General features: G+C 32.5%; 1 protein-coding gene across 5 annotated transcripts in view; it reads left to right on the forward strand.

Moving 5' to 3' along the window:
- Positions 1 to 16,367, forward strand: part of DGKB (diacylglycerol kinase beta) — a 660,304-nt gene that overhangs the window by 481,304 nt on the left and 162,633 nt on the right. For all 5 annotated transcript variants that reach the window (XM_012741949.3, XM_012741953.3, XM_012741952.3 and 2 more), the window contains 2 exons: positions 1,872 to 1,962; positions 8,827 to 9,022. In XM_012741949.3, coding sequence (XP_012597403.1) covers positions 1,872 to 1,962; positions 8,827 to 9,022 — 287 coding nt within the window. The remainder of the gene's footprint in view (positions 1 to 1,871; positions 1,963 to 8,826; positions 9,023 to 16,367) is intronic.

The following is a 16,367-nucleotide window of genomic DNA, read 5'->3' on the forward strand; positions in this document are numbered from 1 at the left end:
GACCCCGTCTCTACTATAAATAGAAATAAATTAATTGGCCAACTAATACGTATATAGAAAAAATTAGCCGGGCATGGTGGCACATGCCTGTAGTCCCAGCTACTTGGGAGGCTGAGGCAGGAGGATTGCTTGAGCCCAGGAGTTTGAGGTTGCTGTGAGCTAGGCTGACGCCATGGCACTCACTCTAGCCTGGGCAACAAAGTGAGACTCTGTCTCAAAAAAAAAAAAAAAAAAAAAAAGTAGTAAGGCCTTTGCCAAATGTCTTTTATCAGTTTGGTTTTTTTTGTTATTGTTTGTTTGTTTTAGGGACAGGGCCCCACTATGTTGTTCGGCTGGCCTCAGACTCCTGGGCTTAAGCAATTCTCCTGCTTCAGCCTCCTGAGTAGCTGGCACTATAGGCATGCACTGCTGTACCTGGCTTGCCAAATATCCTATTGTCTAAATATTTCAGTTGTTAATGTAAGAGATAGATATTGATATTTATAAGTCAAACAGAATACTGTAATTTGATGTGAGAGATATATTTGAATACTTTAACAAAAAATTCAGTTTTGCCTTTATATATGAAAATCTATCATTTTACCTACCTGTATTTTCTTTATCTTCCCCCCCCCCCCCCGTGGCAAGATCGTACTTTGTTGCCCATACTTGAGTGCTGTGGCATCATCATAGCTCATTGCATCCTCCAACTCCTGGGCTCAAGTGATCCTCCTGCCTCAGCTTCCCTAGTACCTTGGGACTACAGGCACATACCACTATGCCTGGATAGGCTTTTGGATTTCTTTTTGTTGTTGTTGTTTGTAGCTAAGGGGTCTCACTTCTTACCCAGGCTGATCTCCAATTACTGGCCTGGAGCAATCCTCCCAACTCAGCCTCCCAAAGCATTGGGATTACAAGCGTGAGCCACCATGCCCTGCCTTGTTTTTTCTTCTAATTGAGGACATGATAACTTATTGAAATTATATATAATTAAAAACGACATTTTTTCTTACAAATGAATTTTCAAATCCAATACTGGATAATGTAGAAATATAGTCAACCTTTGTATAATTACATTAAGTGATCATAAATTTATTTACCTGGTACAAAAAGCCAAAAATAACATCATTGGGTAAAGGAGAAAATAAATTTTGAACGTTTTATTTTAGGATTAAATACTGAAATAATTTTAACTATTTTTTCTTTGCAACTTGTGTTATGTTGATATATTATTACTTTATTAGTTCTTTCATGCTTATTATGAGTTCCTTACATCTTGAAAATTCTTGAAGCAATGAAAGAAGTTCATGCTATATCACAATTTTCCATATTATTTGTATCAAAGAGAATAATATCTTTAAAAATAGTTAATAGTTATTCCAAAATTACTAAAGTTTAGCTTTATGGATAGCCACTATTTTTTTCTTTTAAGTATGCTATCCAATCATGTCAATAGCTAATGAATACTTAGCCATCCAGAAAAATTTAGCGTATTTAAGGCTTATCTCTTTTTCTCATGAAAAATTCCATTTTTTTCTTTTCTCTTTGATTATAAAGTGGTTAATACTAAAGTCAAATTGCCTAAGAACAAGCTAAGAATTAGGAACATTAAAACTATATTTAAAAATCTGATCAACCAATAGAAAAGTCAAAGATATACTTGAGTCTGTCAGATCAAGTATCAGATTACGTTCCTGTAATCTCCTTAGGGCTATCATACAGTTTGACACCAACATTTAAACTTTGAAAATTATGTGATTATCTATTATATTTTAGAGAACATATGTCCTCAAACCTTTTATATTAGTTATAACACAAGAGAGAGGCCATTTTTAAAAAGTTCTTTCTGTTATTGATGATTGCCTAAGTTGCTTCTTCCTTTTCTTTTTCAGAATGAAGAACAAATTTTGGTATTTTGAGTTTGGCACATCTGAAACTTTCTCAGCCACCTGCAAGAAGCTACATGAATCTGTAGAAATAGAAGTAAGAAAAATGAGTTCTCTTTTGTCATACTATGAAATGGCTTCAGCTTGGTTGTTAATATGTCTGTGTTGTAGCCCATGGAATGAAATGTATATTAAGCAATCCGTGTAGATTTACTCAAGATTCAGACTTATCATTTCTTTCACTTACTGAGAATATAGTATTATCTGAAATATCAGTATAATGTTAAGTGTGGGCATGAGTTGTTTTAATAATATAAAAAATGAGAAGTGGAACACAACTTTGAAAATCAATGAAAAAGTTACTGGGCATAGTGTGGATAGAAAAATGTAAGATATAAGAAGGTAGTTGAAGAAAAAGAAAAAGGTTGCAAGATACATTAAAAAACTTATTATTTTCAGGTCTCAGTATCTTATAACCTTTAAAACACAGTTCACTAAAATTGTACTTACTTTTATGAATAAAGGTTAAAAAGTATACTTTTCCATTCCATTCTCATTCATTAACTAGGTTTTGTCAGTTCCCAAGGTTGCGATTTCCCCATTACATTTATAGAAAGTAGAAATGCCAAGAAATAGAGCAAAGATAGCAAGAAAAGACACATTTTAAAAAGACTTGGAGCAAATAGGTCTATCAAAAAATATAGACACTGTAGGGCTCAAAATTTCGAAGATAAAAAATAAAATAAGTTATATTGAGAGATTTTAGGGGTTAAATAAAAAGGAAAACTTATATTTTGACAAGTGGTAAAGACAAAAACCAAAGGAACAGAATTATGAAACATGGACCCCTAATGACTAGCTTATATAAGTTGAGAAATATTGGCTTTGACACTTTTTATTTTAAAAATAAATGCATAAATCCTCTACTGACACTTAAGCATTAGAGGTATCTATTCAGGTAATAAGTTTAGTAAACAGAAGTAGTTATGGACCACATAGGGTTATAATGACCTGGCTGGATTCTTCATTATCCTAACTTTTTAATTTCCTCTTACTGATAATAATACCACAAATGATTCTACACTTAACATAAACTTTTTGTACTTTTAATCTCATCATGATCAGTAAATAGGATTAGATATTAGAATTATTATAGAATCAATGGTAATGTAATGAGAAAAAGCCCTTCATAACTGGATCAGACAAAACTTCAAAAGGAATAGGATCACAGATGGTGAAGGATTTGGGTTCATCATGGACTTTCCGTGATTATTATTCATAATGATACATATATGTATATTTATTTACACATATACGTATATATAAAGCAATATATAGCAAGTGTATAACTATTATATGTATGAATATGTAGATATGTAGTTGCATATTTAGTATATAGTTATATATACGATATGCACATATATATAAAATATATGACACATGACTATATATAGTATAACTATATATAAAACTATATGTAGTTATATATGTAACATATATAGTTACACATCATATATTGTTATTCATGTAGTTATATATGTACATACATATTTATTTAAAAAATTCATAGTCCCCCTTTACTTTCAAAATCATTATTTTTATAAAGATGTTTTATATGGTGGATTTGGAGATTTCTTACCTTCAGAAATCTAGGCTCAAAGAAAATCTCTAGCAGAAGCCAAAAATTAAAAAAATAAAAATGTGGCTTTGGTTGAATGTAGGTGGAGACCCTGAAATCTCATGTACCTCTCTTTTCCTTGTCCTACTCCTAAACACAAATTGAATAGTTACTGACTTATAGAATTATACTATATGTGTCATAAAGTAAAAAATATTCAAGAAAAATGTTGCAATATATAGCAAGAGACATTTGAATGAAAATAAGTGTGGAAAACATTAATTTTTAAAGTCCTGAACAATGATAAAACGGAGTGGTTTTGTTCCACAGAGCTTTACATCTTATAGAAAAACTGTTTAGAATGTTCTCCAAGAAATCTGGGCCACTAGAACTAAGTTATTTTTCTTAGAGTCATGTTTCTACATGTTTTCCAAGTCTGGCTTTCTATCTGTGTGTCACTGGTTTATTCTAAGAACCACTACAATAGCATTTATAAATCATAGCCAGCACTGTGTGCACTGCCCATTGTATTGTTGCATATCTTGGGGTGTGTGTGTGTGTGTGTGTGTGTGTGTGTGTGTGTGTGTGGATAGCAATGGAAAATCAGCCTCCCTGCTCACTTTTTAATGAATCCAGTCTATCATATTAGCAGAATATGCCTTTCTACCCTCAAGGTTACTTCATAATTAAATATAACAAAAACAGCAATTCGGAAATTTGATTCTGTTTGTTGTTGCTCCCTCTTTGGCCTAAAACTATAACTACCATGGTTTGAAAATATATAACAGAATAAACCACTTCAGTAATAACAGAATTTCAAGCATTGGATATATATTTTGTTGGCAGCTTTTTTAAAAAAACAAACCAACTTCTGTGTGTCTTTTTATTTTACATTCCTCTTCCATATAGAGAGCTCTTTCCAAAGGGGGCAAATATTTGAGATGATATAAATATCATGGAATAATAATTAATAATAACTGAGATTTATCAATTATTAACTCTACTTCATGGTGTTAAGCAATGCACATATATTATCTGACTTAGTCTTCATCAAAACCCTGTGAACTAGATATATTATTATATATCCACTGCAGAGATGAATATTTTCTTTAATAATTTAAGAGAAATAAGAATTATATTGCTGTCAAAATATTTGAATCTAATGAGGAAACAAATATATTGGACATATATATATACACACACACATACACATATGTAGAGAGATAGTGATCCATAGAGTAGAAATTTTTAATTGAAAGAAATTCAGTTATTTTCTAATGTTATTATAAAATATGAAGAAATAAAAAAATGAAACCTTTAAAAGTATATGAAAATGTTTTGAAAGCAAAATTTTCATTTTGGGGTAGGGGCATGTGTGTATGCCTAAAAAACTCAGGTCACCATTTGAGATTGAAGCTATGAAGTTCTTAAATTTTTATTTTGTTCCATGTACCAGACAAAGTTAATAAGAGAGTAAGAAAGCCTATTTTTCAGGTATTTCAGTGTTTCAGTTGTCAGTGAGACTGGAAAGGATGGTAAATTTTAAAGCCAAGAATTTCTATCCTCAGATACTGATTTGTCTAAACAATTAAGTACCTATACAAACCTAAATGATCTCAAGAATTAACAAATGGCCTGAGTAGGATCAGAACACAAAACAAATTAGCTGGATTTGAAAGACAAGCTTTTTATTGCCCAATAACCTGGAAAACACAGAGTTCTTAAAGAAAATAGGGCAGAGCTTCTAAGCATAGTTCCTGCCCCACATGGCCTACTACTAAAATCAGTTATAAAGTAATGTTATATATTTCACCAAATATAATTATGAATAATTTTTTTCTGACACAGATATAGAATCAGACTCTCTATGGAAAAAAATTACAGTTTACCATGAATTGCATCTCATCAAATTTACTATCCACAGTTAGAGCTCTCCAAAGTTCGTCATATGTTTTAAATATCCCTATCAAGTGACATGCTAAGCGGATCTGAAACATTAAATTCACATACAAACGCTTGTCTTTAACACCTCCACAAAATATGGCCCAGGGCACATTTGTAAACTAAGATTAAAACACATCAGCAGAAAAATTCAAACCATCTTCTTTTTTTTCAGGTAAAGTTGTCTCTGGAATAAGGCCTTCCATTTTAACACTGAAAAGAGTGGACAATGACATGCCAGAATTATACTCTAGAAATAGCTCCCATCGTACTATATGTTAACGACCTTTTTTCTACATAATAAAAATATTCAGGATTTATTGACTAACTGAGGCTGTTAGCTTTTAAGCCTTAATATTCGTTTCCTCTGTAGCTACCTTTTTAAAAGTCATAAATCTTCAAAGGGTATGAAAATATTATCTGCCACAGTACTATAACTTGTTTATATTTCATAGCCTTCACCTCAGCTTTTATTTTCATGCACTTAACTGACGTGCTACAATTACTGGTCTCCATCAGAACCAGCTCTGAAATTTTCCAGACTAATGAACAGAATGTTCAAGCAAACAGAGGAAGGTAGCCTGGGGTCAAGAACTAGTGGAAACAAATCATTAATAAATCGCAATTTATTTAAGTACATTGTCCTGCTCTCAAAGGAACATCAGTGTTCTTCATCAGTCCTTGTTCTTTGAAATTCCTTAAGAATATTTTTTTTCATTTCTCAGAGAGCAACTTACTCTGTTTCCTTAAAACTACACAAGACAAGATTCCAAAGAGTGAAAACACGAATAATAGTATACACTGATGCTTTTCAGTTGTCACATATAACTCCGCTAGTTCAATTAAAAAAAAAAGCCCATTTGCAACATGCTCTCCTTTTCTGCAGATGAACAAAGGAATCCTCCTTCACTAATTCTGAAAGTAACTTGTCACAGTGGGGTTCTAAGGCCTAGTCAAATAATTGTCTTAGTGTACTACCTGCTGAGTTCAATATTGAGTGAAAATGGAAGCCAGGCCCCAACTCCAGCTTATTTCACGATTCTTCTGTTATTTAAATGATTTTAGTCAGTTTGGGGGAAGCCAGACCTTTATAAATTAACAGCAGGGAAATACCAAAGGTGTCAGATTGCATATTTATCATCTTTTTCGTGTAATACTTAAATATGTATTAAGAAGTGACTGACATAAATTAGGCAGATTTCAGAAGCCACAGGCCGTGGCTTGTAGAGGACCCCCTTCTGCTTGACATTTCATCCTTGTCAAAGATCAAATTATTTTAATTTAGGCTGCAAATTATAAGGAATGAAGACTTCTTTGTGGGAATTCCCTGTGGTAATCTGACTTTTGTTGTTACTGCTGCTTGTCAGTGTGCAAAAGATATAATATGCATGCAAATAAGGTTAAAAAATATGTACTATCTAATTATCCAGCCAGTACATTCCACTTGAAGACAGTGGGAGGCCTGACACACAGTATGTGTTTGATTCATTGAGGCCTGCAGGGTATTTACACAAGATTACTTTTAATTATGAAATTAATATCTGTTTATCTAGAATATATAGCGGTAAGTGAGTATACACATGAGCAGAATTCTTTAGTAAAAAGAAATCATCTTAATTTAGTACATGAAAAGCAGGAAAAAGCACTTGTTTCTGGGGGAAAAAATAAAGGCATCATCCAGACCTTGGTTTCACTCTCCTTGAAACAAATTGAATGAAAACTTGGCACTTTCTCTAGAATTTGTTTCTACCCCTGCCAAGTAGGCTCAAGATGTGTTTCTTTATCTCACAGTTTTTGTTTTTTGGTGTACAAGATGCAATGTTAGATTTTGTATGATGAGGCGAATGTGCGAAAAGAGAGGGGGCTGTTTGCTTGTTTTGTTTGTTTTTCATCATCCTGGTGGAGTATTGCCTCTTCTAAGTTCAGAAATCATGATTACCATGAGAAATGATGAAGTTGGTATTAATGATTTTTCTGTAATAAAACATGGCAAATGAAACATTCCCACTGTAGATAGATTTCAATTTAAGTAATGCGTATCCCTAATAAAGTTCTTTAAAAATCCATGTGCTATATGCTTTTATCTCTTTTCATATTAACTTGTAATTCAAATTGGGAGAATAATTTCTGGGATATATTTATAATAACTACCATTTTAGAAAACCGAAAGCAAAGAAATAAATAAATTAGTAATTCAAAAAATATGGATTACCCTTGTTACTTTCTACACATATCCATCAGCAGAAATGAACACAAAATTCAAAAAAATTAAAAAGTGGTTACTCTGAATATAACAAAACATTATTTGTTAGCAAGTTACATATTTTCCATACTGATCAGAGTGCTTTGTCATCAAGCAAAGAAAAAATGTCTGGCTGATTAATTTTTTTTCAACCTCTTGTTTCAGCAGCTATATAAAGTCACATTTGGCTGGAGAGTCCTTTGACTGCTACTCTCAGCATTTCCCTCACTCAGACTGCCCCGTTCTCAGTCATTTGGACAACTGCGCCACTGATTGCCTTTGTCATCCTGCTTAGAACTTCATCTAATCCAAGAAACTATCCTTGGTCACTCCATTGTGCTTGAAATCTCTTTGAATTGCTGTTTTGTACTTTTTACAGAAATTCAGAAATCTTTTTTTTTTTTTTTTTTGAGACAAGAGTGTTGCTCTGTGGCCTTGGGTAGAGTGCAGTGGTGTCATAGATCACTGCAATCTCAAACTCCTGAGCTCAAGCAGTTCTCCTGCCTCAGCCTCCCAAGTAGCTGGGACTAGTACTTTTTCTATTTTTAGTAGAGATGGTCTCACTCTTGCTCAGGTTGGTCTCCAAATCATGAGCTCAAGCCGTCCTCCCTCCTTGGCCTCCCAGTGTGCTAGAATTACAGGCAGGAGCCACTACATTGGACCTTTTTTTGCAAAAATCTTTAAAGCCACTTCTTTTTCAGCCAAAAACGTGAGACTATGAATCATGAATTCTGTTTCTTTCCTCCAGTAGTGCCTTGTAGTATGTTCTAAATAGCCAGCAATCATTAAAATGTCTGCCTAAATTGGACCGTACTTCCAACAACTAACTTTTTTATCACACTGGAAATTTGCGGCTGCAAAATATATGCAAACGTGAACATATGCCTCTCTCAAAGGTTTTCTATTATAACCAAAGATAACTCGTTGATATAATTTGATCATTTTTAAGGACTATTAATGATAACTGGTTAATGTCAGTGGCTGCTTTATCTTTTATATTGACATTTAGGGTAAATATTTAAGTGTTCATGAAAGGCTTATTTTGAAATGACAAGATTATGGATTTAAAAGCTCTTATTAAAAGATAAGGAAATGACAAAGAAGAAATCAAGAAGAGAATAATAATATATCCTATTGTTTCTGTTCTTTTAACTGATCAGTGTGATGGAGTCCAGATAGATTTAATAAACATCTCTCTGGAAGGAATTGCTATTTTGAATATACCGAGCATGCATGGAGGATCCAATCTTTGGGGAGAGTCTAAGAAAAGACGAAGCCATCGTAGAATAGAGAAAAAAGGGTCGGACAAAAGGACTACCCTCACAGATGCCAAAGAGTTGAAGTTTGCAAGTCAAGGTAAGTTTTCTAACAATTAATTATTAACTTGCTATTTAATCTAATTTCAAAAGCTACCTTCATATTAAAGAGTTTCCGTAACACTATAATAATGTACATATTTGTACAGTTGTGTTTTTCTTATTATCATGTACCCAGGTGAAACAAAATTATATCATAATAGATTCTAAAATTGTGTATAAACTGGCTGTGTTTTTCATGGATTTTTTCTCTTTTATTATTCTTTTTTGGATATAACCCTTCCAAAAGAAAAATAAAATACATGTTGAGTATTTAATGAATAATAATAGAAAATATTCTACATTAAACTCCTCTGGAATGTGATCATCTTTCATAGGCTATTTGAGTTGCTGACATAAGGGCCTAGTTATGGCTTTTTTAAGGTGAAGTTATAAGATTTTGGTTATTCATTGAAGCTATCTTACATTAAGCTATTATTCTAAGTACCATATATAATGGAATGTTTAAATGTCCCACAATAAATGTTGATTATCTGCTGCTGTATTTCCGGAAAGTAAATAAAAACACATAAGAGGCCTAGGAAACAGGGAACAAAAACTAACAAAACAGGATAGAATAGGTATGGATCAGAATTTTCAACTCCATTGTAAGATAGTTCACATTGGAATGTGATACCTAATGCTTGTTGATCAATTTTATAAATAAAGATATCAAAGTGGTGATATTCTAATAACTGATCATTCCCCAATAAGTGTTTAGTATCCTATAGTATTTTTTCCCTTATAGAATTTACCTGATACCATTGATGATATTAAGAAATCAGGAAAACATGTTGTCTCAGCTCAGTGTAGCAAGGACAAAATATTGCAGCCTTAAGGGCCCAATTGAGGATAAAAAGAAAGAGAAAGGAAAGAGGAAAACAGGAAGGGAGGGAGGGGAAATATGAAGCACATTAGAGGGCTGGATGGTGGTGGGCAATAGGTTTATGTTTTGGTGTCTTTGGGTACCTGATGCAAGTTTCAGCAGCAGGTAGTGACTTCGAGTATATGGAATTTGGTACCATGAGAGTGACAAAAGATTAATGGAGAAAGTATTAGGTATCCTCTTGAAAGAAATACTTATTATTACCTGCCAATGATAGGTGGTTTTGATGCCCTTAAAATGTATAAATAATCCTGAAAATTTGTATAGTTTAGTATAAGCAAGTTTCTAACAAATGAATTAAGATATTTTATGCTCAAAATAGAGGAAAACTATATGAAAACATGGAGGAAAACAGTGTTTCATTTTGAAGGAGAAATATATAATAAAAATGAGAATAACACGGGGGAAATAAATATAATTGTTAGTTTCTACAAGTTCTTGACCTTAAGGTTGTCTTTGTATTTAAATATAAATTTAAATGTAAGATTAGTAGTAAATAATAGTGACAAATTTCTAAGTATTAGAATTAGCTTAAGGATCATATGAAGATCAGACTAAAAAACTCTCAATTTTAAAGACTGTACTTATTAGGTACTACATACACATGCATTGCTTCCCTCCTTGCAAAATTTTTTTTCCTATGTATATATATAGAGTAATATATACAAAATAATTTCCAGGTTAATTTTTGTATTTGGTCACTACATGCCAATACATGGAATGTCCTTTGCATGTTTGCATTCCAGATATTTATCCAAACTGATTCTCAGTGGCTCAGCTGCCAACTGCATCCACCCACTGAGCTCATGAAAGTTTCTAAGACACATGGCTATGTTCCACTCAGACAAAAGTCTGTGTAATCTATGGAGCTGCTGCAGACATGCCATTTGCCTGGGCTCACTCACCCTCCTTTGCATGTTTTTTTCAGGAATGCACATTCATAATAAAACACAGGCAAACTGGTTTCAAGTATTGTCACAGTCTGTCAGTGTCCATGACTATAGGAAAAGCTCTCTCTTAGCTTTCTCTCTTCTTGCTTTTTACTGTGTAACTATTAGGATCAAGTCCCCATAAAAACTGAGAAAGGAGAAAGTTAAGAGTTTGTAACTTAGTAATACATTTTTCTCAGTATACATATGGGAAAAAAAGCAATGAAAATCAGAGAGTTTTTAATGGTTATTGTATGAGCAATAATAAGCATGTTTATAACTGATTATGCTCAATTTTTTGTTCCCTTTTTAACCAACTGTGCTTATAGTTCTCGTTTAGTTTTATTTTAGGGGAAGTATAAACTCAGTACTAAGAATGACCTTTTGTGCTGAATATTAAAAAATAGATTATTATATATTAGTCTTTTTATTAACCTTATCAAGTTTTTAAAAATTTTAAGAATAGACAAAAGTATCTCAAAATGCTTCTAAATTTTGATTTCATATTTATACTGTTAATTCTTAATTATTACATTTAATAGCCAAAAATGGAATTTACTACTGAGAATATCCATATGCGCCCCTTTCCTAAATGGTAATATTTCTGTCACTTGATTTTGTTTACAATTTCTTGATATAAAGAATACAGCAGTAGTATTAAATGTGAGGGTCAATCAGTATTTCGAATCGAAATATATTCTCAAATTTATATAAAATTATTGCAAGCATAAACTTTAGAATGAAATATAACAAATACAGCTCTAGTCCAACACTTTTTAAACCTATAATCAAATTAATAACTTCTACTGTTAGCAAATGTGTAAGTAAAGATATGAATAATTTGGTAACATAACTTTATTCTCTTTCAGAAGCACTTTCTTAAAATATTAACTAAAAACTCTGTAAAAATTATCAGAAGTTGTAACTGAATTTTTATTATATTGGAATGGATGCTTGTTTTCACAAACTTCAGAAAATTTCTGTTTTGAGGGTGAGAATGGGGAAACCATATAACTAAATTCACATAATAGAGATAAATCCTTTTATTCTAATTTAAACAAATGTCATAGGCCAAAGGTATGAGATTGTGTTTGGAGCAGTAAATCTTCATTTATATTGAGCTGTACACGATCTCGGATTCCTGCTGCACAATTCATTCACCTATAATCTTTGAGGACACTTACATAATAAGATCAGATTATCATCAATTAATAAATTCATTGGTTGGAAATTTTACTGTTGACTTAGAGTTGAACAAAATTATAAGTAATTCATTTAATCACATTATTGTTCCAGCAAAATATTCTAAAATAATTGGAGGCAGTTCTGAATCATATGAACACTGACACTCAATTCAGTAGACATTTTCTTTGTATGTGTATGTGTTTATAAATACAAATGAGTGTATTATATATAGACGACATAGTCTTTAAGCAAAATTATAAAGGAGGGGCAAGTTGTTCTTCAATGCTCCTATCCTTAGTATTCAATCTTTCCCATGTCTTTCACTTGCTCAGTTCATCTTTGCCTCCCCCTCTTCTGAATTAACCTCAGAGAGATGTCTAATAAATTTATTCACATTAATGTATAAATGACTGATTGCAGATCAAAGTAGAGGTATTTGCATTTTAAAAGATATAAAGGCCTTCAGCTAAAACATTATTTTTCAAACTGTGTTCTATTGAGTTATAACTGCAATTCTTCAGCAGTTCTGTAAAAACTAGTTTCAAATTCATTGCCATATTTTGGAACAATAAAATGATCTATAATAAAAATACATTTGTTGTAGTAACAGTTCTCAAAACTTATGTTACCAGAAAAAAACAACTTCTCTCTTCCTCATCTTCCTCCTTTTGTTTTTTCTCTCTAGACAGATGGATAGTTAATATACATCCACATATACACACGTATATACATATACACATATAAATAAATAAATAACTGTGGCATTGATTAGAAAGTCTATAGCTCTGCAATGGTCATTTAAAAAATGCCTTTGCATATTTAGTGAGGAAAATTGTATGATTGGGCACATTATCACCACACTGCATTAGAACCACATGCAATAAAAGGCCAGCAAACTCAGGTGCTTTTGTTTAGCATGAGCACTAGGTGTAGTCATCAGTGGAAGTGAAAACAAGGTGACAATATCTATACTTCAGATGAAAATGAAGATCACTATTTATATGTATTTTTGTTCATAAAGAAATTGTGTTAGTTAACTAGTTCTCACAAATAATAGGCTTGTACTGGCTTATATATCACTCATACTTTTATCAGAGAAGATTTGTAATTAAACATGTTCACAACTGCAGCTAAGGAGCCAGCAATGAAATTGAAACATTTCAGGTGTGTGTGTAGAATACAATAAATCTGACTAATTGAAGCTTTGAATGAATATCTGAAACAGCAAGTTATATCATGTCAAACTTGTATTGTCAAAGGTGAAAAACACTTTTGACTTGAATGTTTATAGCAACACAATTCACAAGTGGAAAGATGTGGAAACAACTCAAATGCCCATCAATATGTGAGTGGATTAATAAAATGTGGTATATGTATACTATGGAGTATTACTTAGCCATAAAAAAATGGTGAACTACCTATTGTGTATTATCCTGGATGGAGCTGGAGCCCATTCTTCTAAATGAAGTATCACAAGAATGGAAAAACAAACACCACATGTACTGACCATTAAATTGGTACTAATCGATCAACACTAATGTGCACATATGGGAAGTAACATTCATCAGGTGTTGGGCGGGTGGGATTGGGGTGCAGGGCTTGAGTAAATTCACACCTAATGGGAACGGTGCTCACTCTCTGGGAAATGAGTAGGCATGTTAGCTCTAACTCGAGCGGTGCAAAGGCAATTTATGTAACCAAAGCGTTTGTACCTCCGTAATACTCTCAAATTTAAAAAAAAGTCACCATTTTTTTTTCAAGTCCTCACAATTCCTGAGTGAGAACTTCAAAAAAAACTTTAAAAAAACAAAAAATGAGCTATATTGAATAGAAGTGGAGGTAGTGGGCAACCTTGTCTGGCTCCAGTTCTAAGCGGAAATACTTTCAATTTTTCCCCGTTCAGTATAATATTGGCTGTGGATTTATTGTATATGGCCTTGATACTTTTAAGATTTGTCCCATCTATGCCTATTTTGTTAAGAGTTTTTACCATAAAAGTGTGCTGGATTTTGACAAATGCTTTTTCTGCGTCTATTGAGAGAATCAATGGTCTTTATTCTTGCTTTTATTTATGCGGTGAATTACATTTATATATTTGCATATGTTGAATCAACCTTGGCTCTCTAGGATAAAGCCCACCTTGTCATGATGAATTATTTTTTTTTGTGCTGTTGGATTCCGTTTGCTAAGATTTTGTTGAGGATTTTTGCATCTATATTCATGAGGGATATTGGTCTGTAGTTTAGGTGAGGCAAAGGTATTATATGTGCCCAACATGTTTGTATCCCCATAATATTCTGAAATAAAAAAGAGACACCTTTGAAAATAATTTTTTAACCAAGTATCAGGACCTTTCAAGGAATGTGGACCATTTTAGTTACTCTAATCGAGTTAGCTTTGAAGATGCAAGTCCAACTATTCCCTTTACCAATAATGGAATCAGAACAATTCAAGATGGCTAAGTGAGACGTAAAAAGTTCATACCTTTTAATTACATATATGTCTGTATCACGATATTTTCAATACCTACACAATAAAAACAAAATGCATAAATCAATAAAAAATAAGATGAATTTGACATTTGCAAACAATTTGCAATTGTTTTCAAAAAATAACTCCATTATTATAGATGGATTTATTGAACGCATTAGCAATTTGAACCTCTAAAAATGTATTTGTATAATACAAATAAAATTTTTATTTTCTCTCTTATTCACTGGGCTTTAAAATATTGCTTTATTTAAAAAAAAATTGTTGACTTCATTAAAAAGTTTGTTAACCACTGAGAAAAAGTAATTATATTCAAATCATAGAGTTTCAAGCATTTGCCAGAAGCGAAAGGAGGTACTGCTGGGAGCAGCTGGACTTTTTGCTTATAACCTCATTAAATAGGTGCTACGCTGTATATGAATATAACTATCCAGATTCTTATCATACAAAAATTATTTAAAAACTAATTAATATAGAGTGCAAAAAAGTTTCAATGATTTCATTCACATTTACCAATCCTAATTCTTTCCTTTGGGCAAAATATCTCAAAACTCAACAAACGCTCCAGTTTGGAAAATGAGATGGTTGTAGCAGCTACACAGATGAATATTTTAAAGTTTAATAGTTTTGAGTTTAATATTACAATTGTCTTCTCTCTGTGATAAGAAATGCTGAAGTTTTAAAAAATTATTTATAATAGCATTAATAATCTACATTGTTTGTAAAATCAGTATATTTAAGTAAAAATAAAATAGAATATCTAACCTAAAAAAATAATACAGACAGTAACTTGAACAGCACAAAAATTGTAAAGGTGAGACCACAAAGACTAAAGTTTAGAAAACTACACTACACTTATTGTTGCAACTTGCTCCACCTCCTATCTTTTGCATAGCTTCCTGTGAAAACGAAGTGTAAACATTTTTTTTAATTCTTCATCATTTTATTACATAAAATTTAGTATGTATCATCTCCTCCAGAGTAAGCTTTTCCATGTACTTTCTCCCGAACATTCCCTAATCCCACCCTATCTGATTTCTCTGTGCACTGTAGAGAGAGATCGTGTATCTGATTGTCTCTACATTAGTGACTTTATTATTTTTCTGAAAAACACCCAGGAATTAAGAAGAAAAACAAAACAAAACAAACGCAAACCAAATTAATCAAAGGGAATAAATGACATAATGTCTGTGACAGCTTAGCAAAACTTACATTTCTTTTGCCTCTGAAGATAAATAAATACGGTTACTAGCTTCAATATCTTTATCCTTAAAAGGAGGTGATGAGTTCTGGAAGAGATGAGATTATCTATGTGTGCTGTACATTGCATTACTCAGATAATTGCACAAAGAACATTTAAACAGTAAGACTCTAACCCTTTGTATACCTTTTAAAAGTTATATTTCTCTGAAAGTTGATGGGGATATACATTTATTGTGCATTATTATTAATTTTTCCAGACATTTCTATGAGTCTTTCTTGTCTATTTGTTTGAGACAGAGTCTTACTCTGTCATGCTGGCTAGACTGCAGTGGCATCATTATAGCTCACTGCAACCTCAAACTCCTGGGCTCAAGTGATTCTCCTGCCTCAGCCTCCAGAGTAGCTGGTACTACAGGTGTGCACCACAATGCCTGGCTAATTTTCTATTTTTTTTTAATTTTTAGTAGAAATGTGTGTCTTTCTCTTGCTTAGCCTGATCTCCAACTCCTGAATGCAAGCAATCCTCCCATCTCAACCTCCCAGAGTGCCAGGATTACAGGTGTGAGCCACCTCGCCCAGCCTCTGTGGGTTATTTAGGGTAATTTAGAAAGCAGTGTTTTAAGTTGTCTAAATATAAATGCAATATTCTCTTT

The sequence above is a fragment of the Microcebus murinus genome, chromosome 9 (assembly GCF_040939455.1).
Source record: "Microcebus murinus isolate Inina chromosome 9, M.murinus_Inina_mat1.0, whole genome shotgun sequence".
Taxonomy (NCBI): Eukaryota; Metazoa; Chordata; class Mammalia; order Primates; family Cheirogaleidae; genus Microcebus; species Microcebus murinus.